At 38.5% G+C, this 13,319-nt stretch overlaps 1 protein-coding gene across 1 annotated transcript in view; it reads left to right on the top strand.

The window, feature by feature from the left end:
* Nucleotides 1-13,319, top strand: part of CASP8AP2 (caspase 8 associated protein 2) — a 31,271-nt gene that overhangs the window by 7,403 nt on the left and 10,549 nt on the right. The window contains exons 2-6 of the mRNA XM_012638192.1: nucleotides 5,257-5,339; nucleotides 7,002-7,070; nucleotides 8,334-8,434; nucleotides 8,957-9,031; nucleotides 10,875-10,990. Coding sequence (XP_012493646.1) covers nucleotides 5,285-5,339; nucleotides 7,002-7,070; nucleotides 8,334-8,434; nucleotides 8,957-9,031; nucleotides 10,875-10,990 — 416 coding nt within the window. The 5' untranslated portion in view covers nucleotides 5,257-5,284. The remainder of the gene's footprint in view (nucleotides 1-5,256; nucleotides 5,340-7,001; nucleotides 7,071-8,333; nucleotides 8,435-8,956; nucleotides 9,032-10,874; nucleotides 10,991-13,319) is intronic.

Genomic DNA, 13,319 nt, shown 5'->3' on the forward strand with positions numbered 1-13,319 from the left:
GCTAATTTTTTCTATATATTTTTAGTTGTCCAGCAAATTTCTTTCTATTTTTAGTAGAGACGGGGTCTCGCTCTTGCTCAGGCTGGTCTCGAACTCCTGAGCTCAAAAGATCCACCTGCTTCAGCCTCCCAGAATGCTAGGATTACAGGCATGAGCCACCGCGCCCGGCCCCTATTCATTTCTTTATGTTGATGTTTCAGACTTAGAAACCTTCAGTGCTCCTATCCTCTGAAAGGTCAAGCCCAGATTCTTTGGCTTGACATTTAGTATCTTTTGTCTGACTTTAATGAAATTTGACAGTCTTATCTCCTAATCCTGTTCTATCCAAGGTCCATTCCAAGCTGTTTTATTTACATTTCTTCATATATACCTTAATGAAGCTTTCCTCTAAAGATTTTGCTAATGGTATTCTTTTTTGGAATCTGTACACATCCCCACAAATATTCCCCCCTCCTCCATAGACATGCAAGTCCTATCTCTACAAAGCAAGGTGTATGCTTTCATTCTCCATACATCTTTGCCAACATTTGGCAGTGAATAGTAGACACATGAGGAGGGTTTCTAGGGTCCTGTAATGTTCTGTTTCTTGATCTCAGTGGTAGTTAAATGGATGTGTTCAGTTTGTGAAAAATCATGCTCCTATATAGTTATGATTTGTGTTCTTTATTTATGTTTGTCTTAGGCTGTTCGGGCTGCTAACAAAGTGCCATAAGGCTGAGGCAGTTGCCCATGTCTGTATTCCCAGGACTTTGGGAGGCTGAGGTGGGACGATTGCTTGAGGCTAGGAGTGCAAGATCAGCCTGTGCACATAGCAAAACCTTGTCTCTATAAAAGAAAAAAAAATTAGCCGGGCACTATGGCACACACCTATAGTCTCAGCTACTGGGGTGGCTGAGGCAGGAGGATTGCTTGAGCCTGGGAGGTCAAAGTTGCACTGAGCTACATTAGTGCCACTGCACCCCAGCTGGGGTGACAGAGCAAGACTCTGTCTCAAAAAAAAAAAAAAAAAAAAACCCCAAACCCCTAAGTTCCGTAAACCAAGGGGCTTTTTTTGTTTGTTTGTTCGTTTGAGACAGAGTCTGACTCTGTTCTGGCTAGAGTGCCATAGCATCAGCCTAGCTCACAGCAACCTCAAACTCCTGGGCTTCGGCGATCCTCCTGCCTCAGCCTCCCAAGTAGCTGGGACTACGGGTGCATGCCACCACGCCTGGCTAATTTTTTCTGTTTTTAGTAGCAACGGGGTCTTACTCTTGCTGAGGCTGGTCTCAAACTCCTGACCTCAAGCAATCCTCCGCCTTAGCCTCCCGGAGTGCTAGGATTACAGGCATGAGCCACACTGCCTGTGATGTTCTTAAAACAATAAAATCACCAAAGGATGCATTTCTCAGAACGTATCTGCATTGTTAAGCGACAAATGATTATACTTCAATAAAAAGTTTAGTCATTCATCATCAAAACAAAAAATGTCCTGATTCTCCTAGACCCTTTGCACTTCAATTTGAATTTTATGGTTAGCTTGTTAAGTTTGTTTGTAATGGCATTGAATTTATAGGTAAATTTGGGAGAGAATTGCCAACTTTCCTATTGAGTCTTCCCATATATGATTGAGATATTTTGTCATTCATTTAGATCAAGGGTCAACTACCTGTTTTTGTATATAAAGTTTTATTGGAGCACAGCCACACCTATTTGTTTACATACTGTCTATGGTTGATTCTGAGCTACAGCGGCATAGTTAAGTGGTTGTGACAGACTAAAAGGCCTGCAAGCCATCTATCTGGCCCTTTAAGAAGAGGTTTTCAGATCCATGATTTAGGTCTTTCATTATTTTTCCCATAAAAGTCTTGCACATCTTATATTAGATTAATTCCTATGTACCTTATGGTTTTGTTGTTATAAATAGTATCTTTTCATCAGTTACATTTTAAAATTGTTTGCTGGTACAGAGGAAAGCTGATGCTTTTGTGTATTAATCTTATATTTAGCAACTTTGCCAAATACTTACCAGTTGCAATATAATATAGATTTTCTACATAGGTGATCATAGTATGAATAATGTCAGCTTTGTTTTCTTCTTTCCAGTTCTTTTCAGTTTCTTCCTTTTTATTTTATTGTCTTGTTTTTCTCAAATGGAAGCATCATACTTGTCTCTAAAGGAAATGCTTCTGTGGTTTCTCCAGGGTTTTTTTTTTTTCCTCATTTGTTTTTTTTTTATAGAGACATGGTTTCACTCTGTCACCCAGGCTGGAGTGCAGTGGCGTGATTGTAGCTTACTGCAACCTTCGACTGGGCTCAAGCAATCCTCTTGCGTCAGCCTCCTGAGTACCGAGGACCATAGAGTACAGGCACAAGCTGCCCCACCCGGCTAAGTTTTTAATTTATTGTAAAGACCAGGTCTCTGGGTCTCTGTATGTTGCCTAGGCTAGTCACAAAGATTCATTATTATTAACTAAAGTTTATGGTTTATTCAGATTTCCATTTTTTTTTTTTTCCCCTTAAGTGACAGGGTCTCATTGTGATGCCCAGGCTGGAGGAGAGTGGCATGATCATAGCTCACTGCAACTTCAAACTCCTGGGCTCAGCCGATCCTCCTGACTCAGCCCCCTGAGTAGCTAGGACTACAGGCATGCACCATCATGCTGGCTAATTTAAAAATTTTTTTGTGGAGATGCGGTCTCGCTATATTGCCCAGGCCGGTCTCACTCTTCTGGCCTCAAGCAGTCCTCCTGCCTCAGCTTCCCAAAGTGCTGGGATTATAGGCATGAGCCACCACACCTGGCTCTTAGTTTTTACCCAATGTGCATCCTTTTTCTGTTACAGTGTATCATTTTACATTTAGTTGTCATGTCTTCTTAGGCTCCTCTTGATTGTGACATTGTCTCACTTTTCTTGTTTTTGATGTGCTTGACAGTTTTTGAGGAGAATTGGTAAAGTATATTATAGGATACCCTTCTATTAGAATTTGTCTGTTTTTCTCATGATTAGGTTGGGATTATGGGTTTTGGGGAAGAAGATCACAGAGGTAAAGTGCAATTTTCATCACATCATATTAAGAGTACATACTATCAACATGGTTTATGACTATTAACGTTGACCTTGATCACCTGGCTGAAGTAGTGTTTGTCAGGTTTCTTTACCATAAAGTTATTCTTTTTCTCCTTTGTCATATTGTGTACCCTTTGGAAGGAAGTCACCATGCCCAGCCCACATTTAAGGAGTGAGGTTTTGTTATCCCTCCTTTAGGGTGGACTATCTATGTAATTTATTTGGAATTCTTCTGCATGGAGGATTTGTCTCTTCTCATTTACTAATTCATTTATATCAGTATGGATGTATATATATATTTATTTTATACTTTCCACTATAATCAAGTACTACTTTACAATCTAATACTACTTTTCTTGCTCAAATTGTTCTAGATTCAGCCATTGGGAACTCTTCCAATTGGTTCCTGTGCCCCTTTGACATATGCCCATCAATTTTTTTTTTTTTGAGCACTTACTTTCTGGCACAATAAGATGCCCCATGCTTATTTTGTGTATTTCTGCCCATTTTTAGAATCAGCTATTTCTCCAAAGAACCCTGGTTCATTTTTTTTTTGTGTGTGTGTGTGTTTTGGAGACAGAGTCTCACTCTCTTGCCCGGGCTAAAGTGCCGTGGCGTCAGCCTAGCTCACAGCAACCTCAAACTTCTGGGCTCAAGCAATCCTCCTGAGTAGCTGGGACTACAGGCATGCGCCACCATGCCCAGCTAATTTTTTCTATATATTTTTAGCTGTCCAATTAATTTCTTTCTATTTTTGGTAGAGACGCTCTCGCTCTTGCTCAGGCTGGTATCGAACTCCTGAGCTCAAACGATCCGCCCGCCTCGGCCTCCCAGAGTGCTAGGATTACAGGCGTGAGCCACTGCACCCGGCCAACCCTGGTTCATTTTAATGGAGAACAATATTAGACATCAAGATCTGGGTACTAGGTGTGCTTGTTGCTACTGGGATATCATTTCTTTTACATCTTCTGAGGTAAAGAAATATATGTGTGTATACTAACCCATATATTACTATATACACATCTACAAAAATTTCTGTATCTAATTATCTGTATCTATAGTATGTTAATCATGTGATTCTTACAGATGTCTTCAGCTTTAATTCCTTACCTCATGGGTCATTCTAGCCGGTTCTCTTGCTTTTCTATAACCTCCCACTCCAATAGTAAGAAATCTGGCTCCCACCATCTACCACCTATTAATTTAGATTGTTCAGTTCCAAGATCCATTTATATCAGCATCAGAATTACTAACCCATATGTCTGTGGGAAGCAATTTTAATGTGAGACCACCCTTGCATTTTTGGGATAAATTTCACTTGTTCATAATGTTTTTTTATTTAACGTCTTGCTGGATTGTGTTGGCTGATTTTTTTTTTTTTTTTTGGCTATTTCTTCCCATGTTCATAAGAAAGATTGGCTTTAATTTTTCTGTGTTGTTATGCTTCTGTTTTGTCCTATCCTTGACCAGTTTTGATAGTAAGGCTATACTAACCTCAAAAAATTACTTTCCTGTTAGCAAACAACTTTTTTCTGTTGTCTGGAGTAGATTTAACATTTATCTGTTCTTTGAAGATATGGTAGAATTCACCAACTGTCTGCACATAGTGGGCTTTTTTTCCTGGAGACAGGTTCTTGCTCTGTTGCCTGGATTAGAGTGCAGTGGCATCATGATAGCTCACTGCGACCTCACACTTCTGGGTTCAAGTCATCCTCTTGCCTCAGTCAGCCTCCTGAGTAGGTAGGCCTACAGGAACATGTCACCACAGAAGGCTAATTTTTGTATTTTTAGTAGAGACGGGGGCTCTCGCTGTTGCTTAGGCTGGTCTCGAACTCCTGAGCTCATGTAAATCTTCTTACCTTAGCCTCTCAGAGTGCTAGGACTATAGGCGGGAGCCACCACGCCCAACCCATTTTATAGTTTTGACTTTTGCCTGGAAAAAAATTTTTTTTGAGCTAGTCAAATTTAACAGTCGGGGGGTCATATACCAACTTTAGTGACACTAATGTTAATAAGTTCTGATAAACCACTACCATCGTACCAGCCAGACATTTTTTTTATATCTTGAGTCTGCTTTTAAGGATAGTAGAGAGTGAAACTTATTCAATGTGTCCAAATTTGAAAGTTGCTTTTTAACTTGAAGCTGGGTTTTATTCTCTGAATTGTGAGGTTGATTTTAACAGTGGAAAATTTTTATGTATAATACCTTAGGTGTCGACTATCAAAAGGAAATAGGATCATGGCAGCAGATGATGACAATGGTGATGGAACAAGTCTTTTTGATGTCTTTTCTGGTAAGAGCTACTTTTAATTGTCTTTCTAAATTTATTTTTTAAATTATAAAATTATTTACTTATTCTCATTGGAAAAACTGTCACTAACTTTTCTTTTCATACATTAGTGAATTAATACCATAAAATGCCTGGCACATAGGAGTGCTTAGTAAATGTGAACTTTCCTATTGTATGCTTTCAAGCCTCTAAAATGTAATCAAATTAGCAGCTTTGCCACTATGAATGGTAATGATTTCCCTTCCCTTCCCTTCCCTTCCCTTCCCTTCCCTTCCTTTCCCTTCCCTTCCCTTCCCTCCCCTTCCCTCCCCTCCCCTCCCTCTTGCCCTGGCTATAGTCCAGTGGCATCATCACAGCTTACTGCAGCCTCAAATTCCTGGGCTCAAATGATCCTCCTACCTCCTGAGTAGCTCGGACTACAAGCACATGCTACCACACCTGGCTAATTTTTTCTATTTTTAGTAGAGATGGGGTCTTGCTCTTGTTCAGGCTGGTCTCGAACTCCTGAGCTCAAGCGATCCTCCTGCCTCAGCCTCCCGAGTAGTTGGGACTACAAGTGTGTACCACTATGCTCAGCTAATTTTCTTTTTTTTTGAGATGGAGTCTTGTTATGTTGCCTAGGCTGGTCTTGAACTCCTGGCCTCAAGCAATCCTCCCTCCTCAAGCTCTTGAGTAGCTGGGATTACAGGCATGTTGTTGTTTTTAATTTTAGCAGGTATTTAACTTAGCTGAGCTTGCACTTCTGTCTTGCCTGTAATAGATAGCAATCGAAATCTCTGTTCAAATATTTTAGCTTTAGCTGGCTTTTTGGAGTTCTGCCCTTTTTGGGGAATCACCCAGAGATTTCCCCTCTCACTTTCTAGTTGCTATTATCACCCCAAAGTCTTTCCTCTGATTCTTTAAGCTATTAGGACTGGAAGTTTCTATCTCAGTTGTCACTGCCCAATGTGGCTCCAGTTAGAGCCTGTCCTTCAACAAAAAGCAGTAATAAAAGTGGAATGGGGAACTCATGCAATGCTGTCTTCATTCAGGTGTAGTCTCCCCTCTAGTTTTTGCCGCCTTTGGGTTGCTCTCTATCTCTTCAGATAGCTGTGAATATTTTGTTTAGTGTTTATAGTTGTTATCTGCAGGACAATTGGTCTGATAGAAACTACTGTTATTACTAGAATTGGAAGCTTCTCACTAGCTTTTTTTTTTTTTTTTTTAGACAGGGTCTCACTCTGTTGCCTGGGCTGGAGTGCCATGGTGTCAGCCTAGCTCACAGCAACCTCAGACTCCTGGGCTCAAGTGATCCTCCTGACTTGGCCTTCTGAGTAGCTGGGACTACAGGCATGCACCACCACTCCCAGCTAATCACTAGTATATTTTTTCTTTTCTTTTTTTTTTTTTTTAAAGGAGGAGCCTGAGCCTGATGAGGCTGCAGAGCTACAAGGCCCTGCTCTGCCCCCCACTAATATATTTTTGAAAGCAAATTTTTAAGTCTAAATCTGAGGTAGTCAAGGCATAAATCTATGTGTCAAAATCTTCCTGTTTATAAATATGTAGAAAAACTTGCCTCTTTTTTGGAGCAAAACTAATAAAGTCTGTTTCCTGGCCCTTCAGAGTAGGAATGGAAAAACCTCAGTTTATAAAGTCAGTTTTAACTAGTCTTTGCTTTTCTTACAGCTTCCCCTCTTAAAAATAGTGATGAAAGCTCATTGGACATCTATGCTGGGTTGGACAGTGCTGTTTCTGGTACGTAAATTCCACAAAATAGTTTCATTTTGTTTGGTTAGTATGTTGTGTTTGTTTTGTTGTTACCAATTCCTGGTATAACTTTTATATCCTAGTCAATTTGACCATTCTTAGAAATGATTATACTCGGACAATTATTTTCTTGCCCAGAGCTTGCTTGATCGATAAAACACATTAGGTCTGGTGTGGTGGCTCACGTCTGTAATCCCAGCACTTCTGGAGGCCGAAGCAGATGATCACTTGAGGCCAGTAGTTTGAGACCAACCCGGGCAATGTAGTGAGACCTCATCTCTAAAAAAAAAATTTAAAAATTAGCCGGGCATCATGGTGCACACCTATAGTCCTAGCTATTTAGGAGGCTGAGGAGGTGAGAGGATCGCTTGAGCCTAGGAGTTGAAGGTTGCAGTGAGTTGTGATTGTGCTGGTGCACTCCAGCGTGGGTGATAGAGTGAGACCTTGCATCTAAAAAAAAAAATATAAATTAGCACACACATTTGTTACTCATCTAGGTCTCAGATCTAATTGGACTTTGTGGAAAAATATTTTCTGCCAATTAAATACAACCAGTGCTGGTGTCTGTGTGTATATTTCTACTCATACTATTGTATGTTACATCATTTTAGAACATTTGAAAAGTATAGTTATTATGAATGTTTTTGTAAGAGTGATATGCAGAGAGTCTAATGACCTATCCAAATTAGAAATCTTGGCTAGGCACTGTGGCTTGAGCCTGTAATCCCAGCACTTTGGGAGGCCGAGGTGGGAGGATTGCTTGGGGCCAGGAATTCAAGACCAGCCTGGGCAATATAGTGAAACACTGTCTCTACAAAAAATAAAATTGGCTGGGTGTGGTGGTGCCCATGCCTGTAGTCCCAGCTACTCAGGAAGTTGAGGCAGGAGAATCGCTTGAGCCTAGAAGTTTGAGGCTGCAGTGAGATAATGATCATACCATTGCACTCTAGCCTGGATGACAGAGGAGTGAGAACTGAATGTTTCAAAAAAAGGAAACAAAACAAATTAGAAACCTTTTCCATAACCAAATGTCTCAAAGTTTTGAACAGATATGATCCCCACACCTGATTTGTTGACATAATCATTTTAGGTAAACTGGTATTCCAGTCATCTGTGAAAGCAGTGTAAATTTGGAATATAGGAGAAATGAAATGTAGGAGTAGAGAAATGTATAAGCCTTTGAAATAGACATAGCATCGAAGAGTATAACAAATATTTTAATGTAAAGTTTTTTTATTTGTTTATTTTTAGATTGTTCTTCCAAATCCTGTGTACCATCAAGAAATTGTTTAGATTTATATGAAGAGATCCTGACCGAAGAAGGAACTGCAAAGGAGGCAACATATAATGATGTATGGGTCGCCACAGTTAATAAGGACAGTTATTTACTCTTTTGTAGCCCCTAAAGAGCAGTCAGCATCTTACTATTATATATTTTGTGTTTAGGAACCAAGTCTTAGACTAACAGAGTATTTAAGTCTGTTTCTGCCTTCAGATCTGCTTTTTAAAGGAATGTTTTCTGAATACTTGTCTAAATTTAGTTACCACTTTGCTTGACTGAATTTAAATGTCTAAATGTGTGATACCTCAACAGGCAATCAGTGTGTTAAAACATTTTAATCTTTTCATGATTTGTACTAAGTTATATTGTATGTTGCATGAAATGTCCTGAGACTTAACATTTCTTTCTACTGTATTTGCATTTTAAGGTTTGGAGTTTAAAAATCAGTAATCTCACTAATACCTCGTAGAAATAGATTTCATCTATACTTCTTGGTGGATTGATTTGCAAATTTTTCAATATTTTGAAATATCATTTAAGCTAAGATAATAATTTAGAATGATCCTTAAATTAGGCCTTTTATATTTAACAGTTGCAAGTAGAATATGGAAAATGTCAGTTGCAAATGAAAGAGCTGATGAAAAAGTTTAAGGAAATACAGACACAGGTAGGATTATAATGAATATTTTATTTTTGCCTTCTAAACTTTTGAAATCAATACTTAAAAATTTTTTTGGTTATAAATAGAAACTAGAATGCTAAAGTGTTGACAGTTTATAAAGGTGCTTTATTTTAGTATTAAATGAAATAGCAAATCTGGCAATAGAAATAATGCCAGATAATATGGATTATTTATCCATAATAATCCAATAATCCAATAATAATATGGATTATTTCTTGAGTTGATGAAGTTGATATAGGAAAACTGCTTATTTGTTAAATGACATTGACATAAAAGATCTGTTAGATTTAGATCATTTAATAGTTAAGTAATATAAAATTTTAGAGATAATGACAGATGTTTTAAAAGAGAATGGCTTTGAGGAACAAAGATTTATTAGAAATGCTTTTGGGGACAAATGGTATCTCCTCAAAAATGGTGAAAAATAATAATTCACAGTGTTGGCAGAATGACCCTTTTTGTGATTGTGCTGCAAAAATTAGAAATGTCATGTCCTGTTCTGATTTTTATTTTTTGGTAAAATTATTTCTCTTCCTTTCCCCTTCTCCTGATAAAACCAGTCCACTCTAGATTCTTTCTCTATTTATCTGAGAACCAATACATTGTCGCAAGTTTAAACTAAGTTGTTAAAGGTAATAGAATTTTTATCATTTTTATTTTCAACTTTCAAGATAATGACTCAGGCAGACCTATTTTTTTCCCCCTGCTGTTTATTGATTTTTCATTTTGATCCCTGTTTTAAGATGTTTCATTTTAAGTGGATGTTTAGGAAAAACTCAGTATGTTTTTCCTCTGCTCTCACACCACAATAGTCATCAACACAGAAAAAGACTTTCTGTGACCAAATGTGTGTATGTGGGTGGTTTTTCTCCACCACCAATGAAGCAGTCAGTTCTGCAGCAGATACCAGTGTCCTCTGATTCAATCCCAGCAATATCTACCTGGAGATAGTGTCAGATCCCACAGGGTGAGGGCTTGGTCTCCAAAACTATGGCCCCCTCCTATCCCTTCAGACACTAGTCCCAAGTCTGGGCCTCTAGAACTTCTGACCTTCCAGTTTCAACTTGGGGTTCCCACAACTCTTCTCTTTGGGTTTGATTACTTTGTTAGAGTGGTTTACAGAACTCTGGGAAATAGTTAGTTATGTTTCGCAGCTTATTATAAAGTATATTACAAAGGATACAGATGAAGAGATGCATAGGATGAGGTATCCGGGAAGAGACGTGGAACTTCCATGCCTTCCCTGGGTGCCCCACCCTCTAGGAACCTCCACATGTTCAGCTATGTGGAAGCGCTCTGAACCCAGTCATCTTGGGTTTTTAAGGAAAAACTTTTGTCAAAATGTGATTGGCCTCCAGGGCATAGGGTGGGATCCTCTCTGGAATGAGGGTCTATAATCAGAAAGGAGAGGGGAAGATTAGAGTCCTGCCTTGGGGCAGGTGAAAGGAGGGCAGGAAAAGGTCAGAGAGTGTGTTTCCTGAGGCCTGCTCCTGAGGACTAAAGCACCCAACATTACAACAAAAGACTATAACAAGGGCTATGGGAGTTACAAGCCAGGAACTGTGGACGAAAACCTACTTATATGTATCTATTTCATAACTCTGTAGTGGGCTTTTTCTGATGCTAGTTACCTCCTCTAAATCTCAGCTTCCCCATCTATATAATGGGAATAATAGTACTTCGCATAGGGCTTATTTACCAGTTACATAAGATTAATTGTTGGATGCCTGGCATGTAGTTAGCATTCAACAATTATTAGCTAACATAAGTAGTAGTGTTAATAATCCTGTGGATAGGTACTTTATTAATACATGTTATGGTGTTTTAGAATTTCAGCTTAAAAAATGAAAACCAGTCTCTTAAGAAGAATATTTCAGCACTTATCAAAACTGCCAGAGTGGAAATAAACCGCAAGGATGAAGAAATAAATAATCTTCACCAAAGGTATAACTGAGGGGTGTAGATGTTCTAAATTACATGGGTGTTGATAATGTGGAATATTTTTAACTTTGGATAGTTGAAAATCTTGTATTTTATTAAATATTTAAGATTTTAATGTGAGTAGTGACTAATATTCCAGTGATATATTATCATAATGATATATTTATGATTATGAATGGTACATTGCTACATACCTCTCTGAATATATTCAATTTCCTAAAAGACTGGTATCTTTCTCTAGTACTTTTTACCCTGAAGAAGATGATGGTTTATATGTCATGGGTTCTCCTAGGTCCCCACAAAATTAGTAAAATATCAAAAGGGAATCTGCGCATATCCCCTGTTAATGAGCAGCCCTTAAACTGTCTCTCAATTATTTATTCCTTTCCCTCTCAAGTAGATTTTCTCCATTAATTTCTCTTTTCTTTTTTTTTTTTTTTTTTAGCAGGGAGTGATATTCTGTTCCAGAGAATTTTGCTTCTCTCTTCATAGCCAAACCGCTGAAAAAGTTCTCTAAACTTTGTATTTTCATTTTTTCTCTTTCTACTCGCTGTCGAACCCAGTCTAGTCTGACTTCTGTTTCCATTGGTGTGCCAAAACGGGCGTCATTTTGGTCAACAGTGACTGCCCCTAATTCCATCAAATAGTTTTGACTTCCCATTTAACTTGACTTTGCACACTGTTTGACACAGTTGACTCTCCCTTCTTGAAATAGTCTCTACCCTTGGCTTTCTGTGATGTAATGATGCTTAGTTTTCTTCCTAACTTGATTTATTCTTCTGTACTTGGCTGTTGTAAGTTGGAGTTCCTCAAAGCTCAAACCTGTGTCCTTTCCTTTCTCTATCAGTATTTTCTTATGAGGTTATCTCATCCCTGCTAAGTCAGTTCCATTTATATGTAGATAACTACTTCACATATGTACATGGAAATCTTTAAAGGTTTTTCAAATTTGCCTTATTGAAAAGTGAATTTATTGTCAAACCTCTTCTATTGTTCCCTGTCTCAGTGGATTATCCCATCATTTATTCAATTAGTGCAAGCAAGAGATCTAGGAGTAGAGACCATTTGATTTATTTTCCAAACCCGGATACTTTTGAGAGTAGAAGAGGGTGCTATTAATAATTACCCTGAGAATGCTTGGTAAGCTTGGACTCATAATCACCCTGCCTACGAGTCGCCCTTAATGTTTAACTCTTAATCATTCCTCAGATCTAATTCATTGCCATGTCCTATTGATTTTTATATCTTTATGATCTTTCAAATCATTTACTTCTCTTCATTTCTATCGTTGTTGCTGTCCATCTGTTCTCATCTAAACTGGCAGTGGTCTTTATGCTGGTATCTTTATATCTACTCTTGCTCTCTCTGGCCTGTGGTTTGTCTCTAGTCAGTATTACAGCCATAGAACACTTTCTGAAGCATGAGTCTGGACATGTTGCTATCACAAAAATCACCCCATCCCACCCCCCTTGATTAAAACACATCAATGGCTTCTCACTGTTCTTAGATCAGAAACCTTAACTTGGCACACAAGGCCCTTGACAGTATAGTCCCAAACTACTTCTCAAGTCTGCTGTCAGTGCTTACTTTGCCCAAGGTGTCACAGCTCTGGCATAGCTCTGGCATTGTTTTGGTTCCTTGAAAATACCATGAACTCTGCCTTTGCATGGGTTGTTTCCACTGCCTGGAATATTCTTCTCCTTCACCTGCTAAATACCTACTTATCCTTAGGTCTCAGCTTAAACATCCTTTTTTACAGGAATACTTACCTGTTCTCCCTGACAAAGTCAAATTTCTCTTTTGTAGTTTTGTATATACTTGCAGTCTTTCAAATCATGAATGGGATTACTTGATGAGTATCTTTCTCTACCACTAGACTGTAAGCTTCGTAGAGCAGGGACCCTGTCTGTGTATCCTCACCAATTTTTTAAGCACCTGGCACCTACTGTGTACCTAGTGCCTGGTGCGTGGTAGATACTCAAAAATGATTGAAGAGTGAATGAAGGCAATCCCATGGTGTGGACTATGGACCATTTGGTATTACAGAGTAAGATTTCACTTTAGATCTTTTGAATATAAAGATGGTTATGTGCCTTTCTAGTCTAAATAATTTCCACTAGTGTAGCATAAGAGTGGTTCCTGAATTATTGGGGAAATTTTCTGTATATTTAAGTCTTTTAGGGGCAGGGCATGATGTTTGAACAGGGTGAATAAAATGACGGGAGTTACATCATTAGATTGTTTGGTATGGTTATACATTATCTAATAAATGTTCTGTCCAATATTTACACTTCTTTTATGAGCTGCTATAACTAGTATTCTAATGGTATAT

The sequence above is a fragment of the Propithecus coquereli genome, unplaced genomic scaffold, assembly GCF_000956105.1.
Source record: "Propithecus coquereli isolate 6110/MARCELLA unplaced genomic scaffold, Pcoq_1.0 Scaffold127, whole genome shotgun sequence".
In the NCBI taxonomy this organism is placed as follows: Eukaryota; Metazoa; Chordata; class Mammalia; order Primates; family Indriidae; genus Propithecus; species Propithecus coquereli.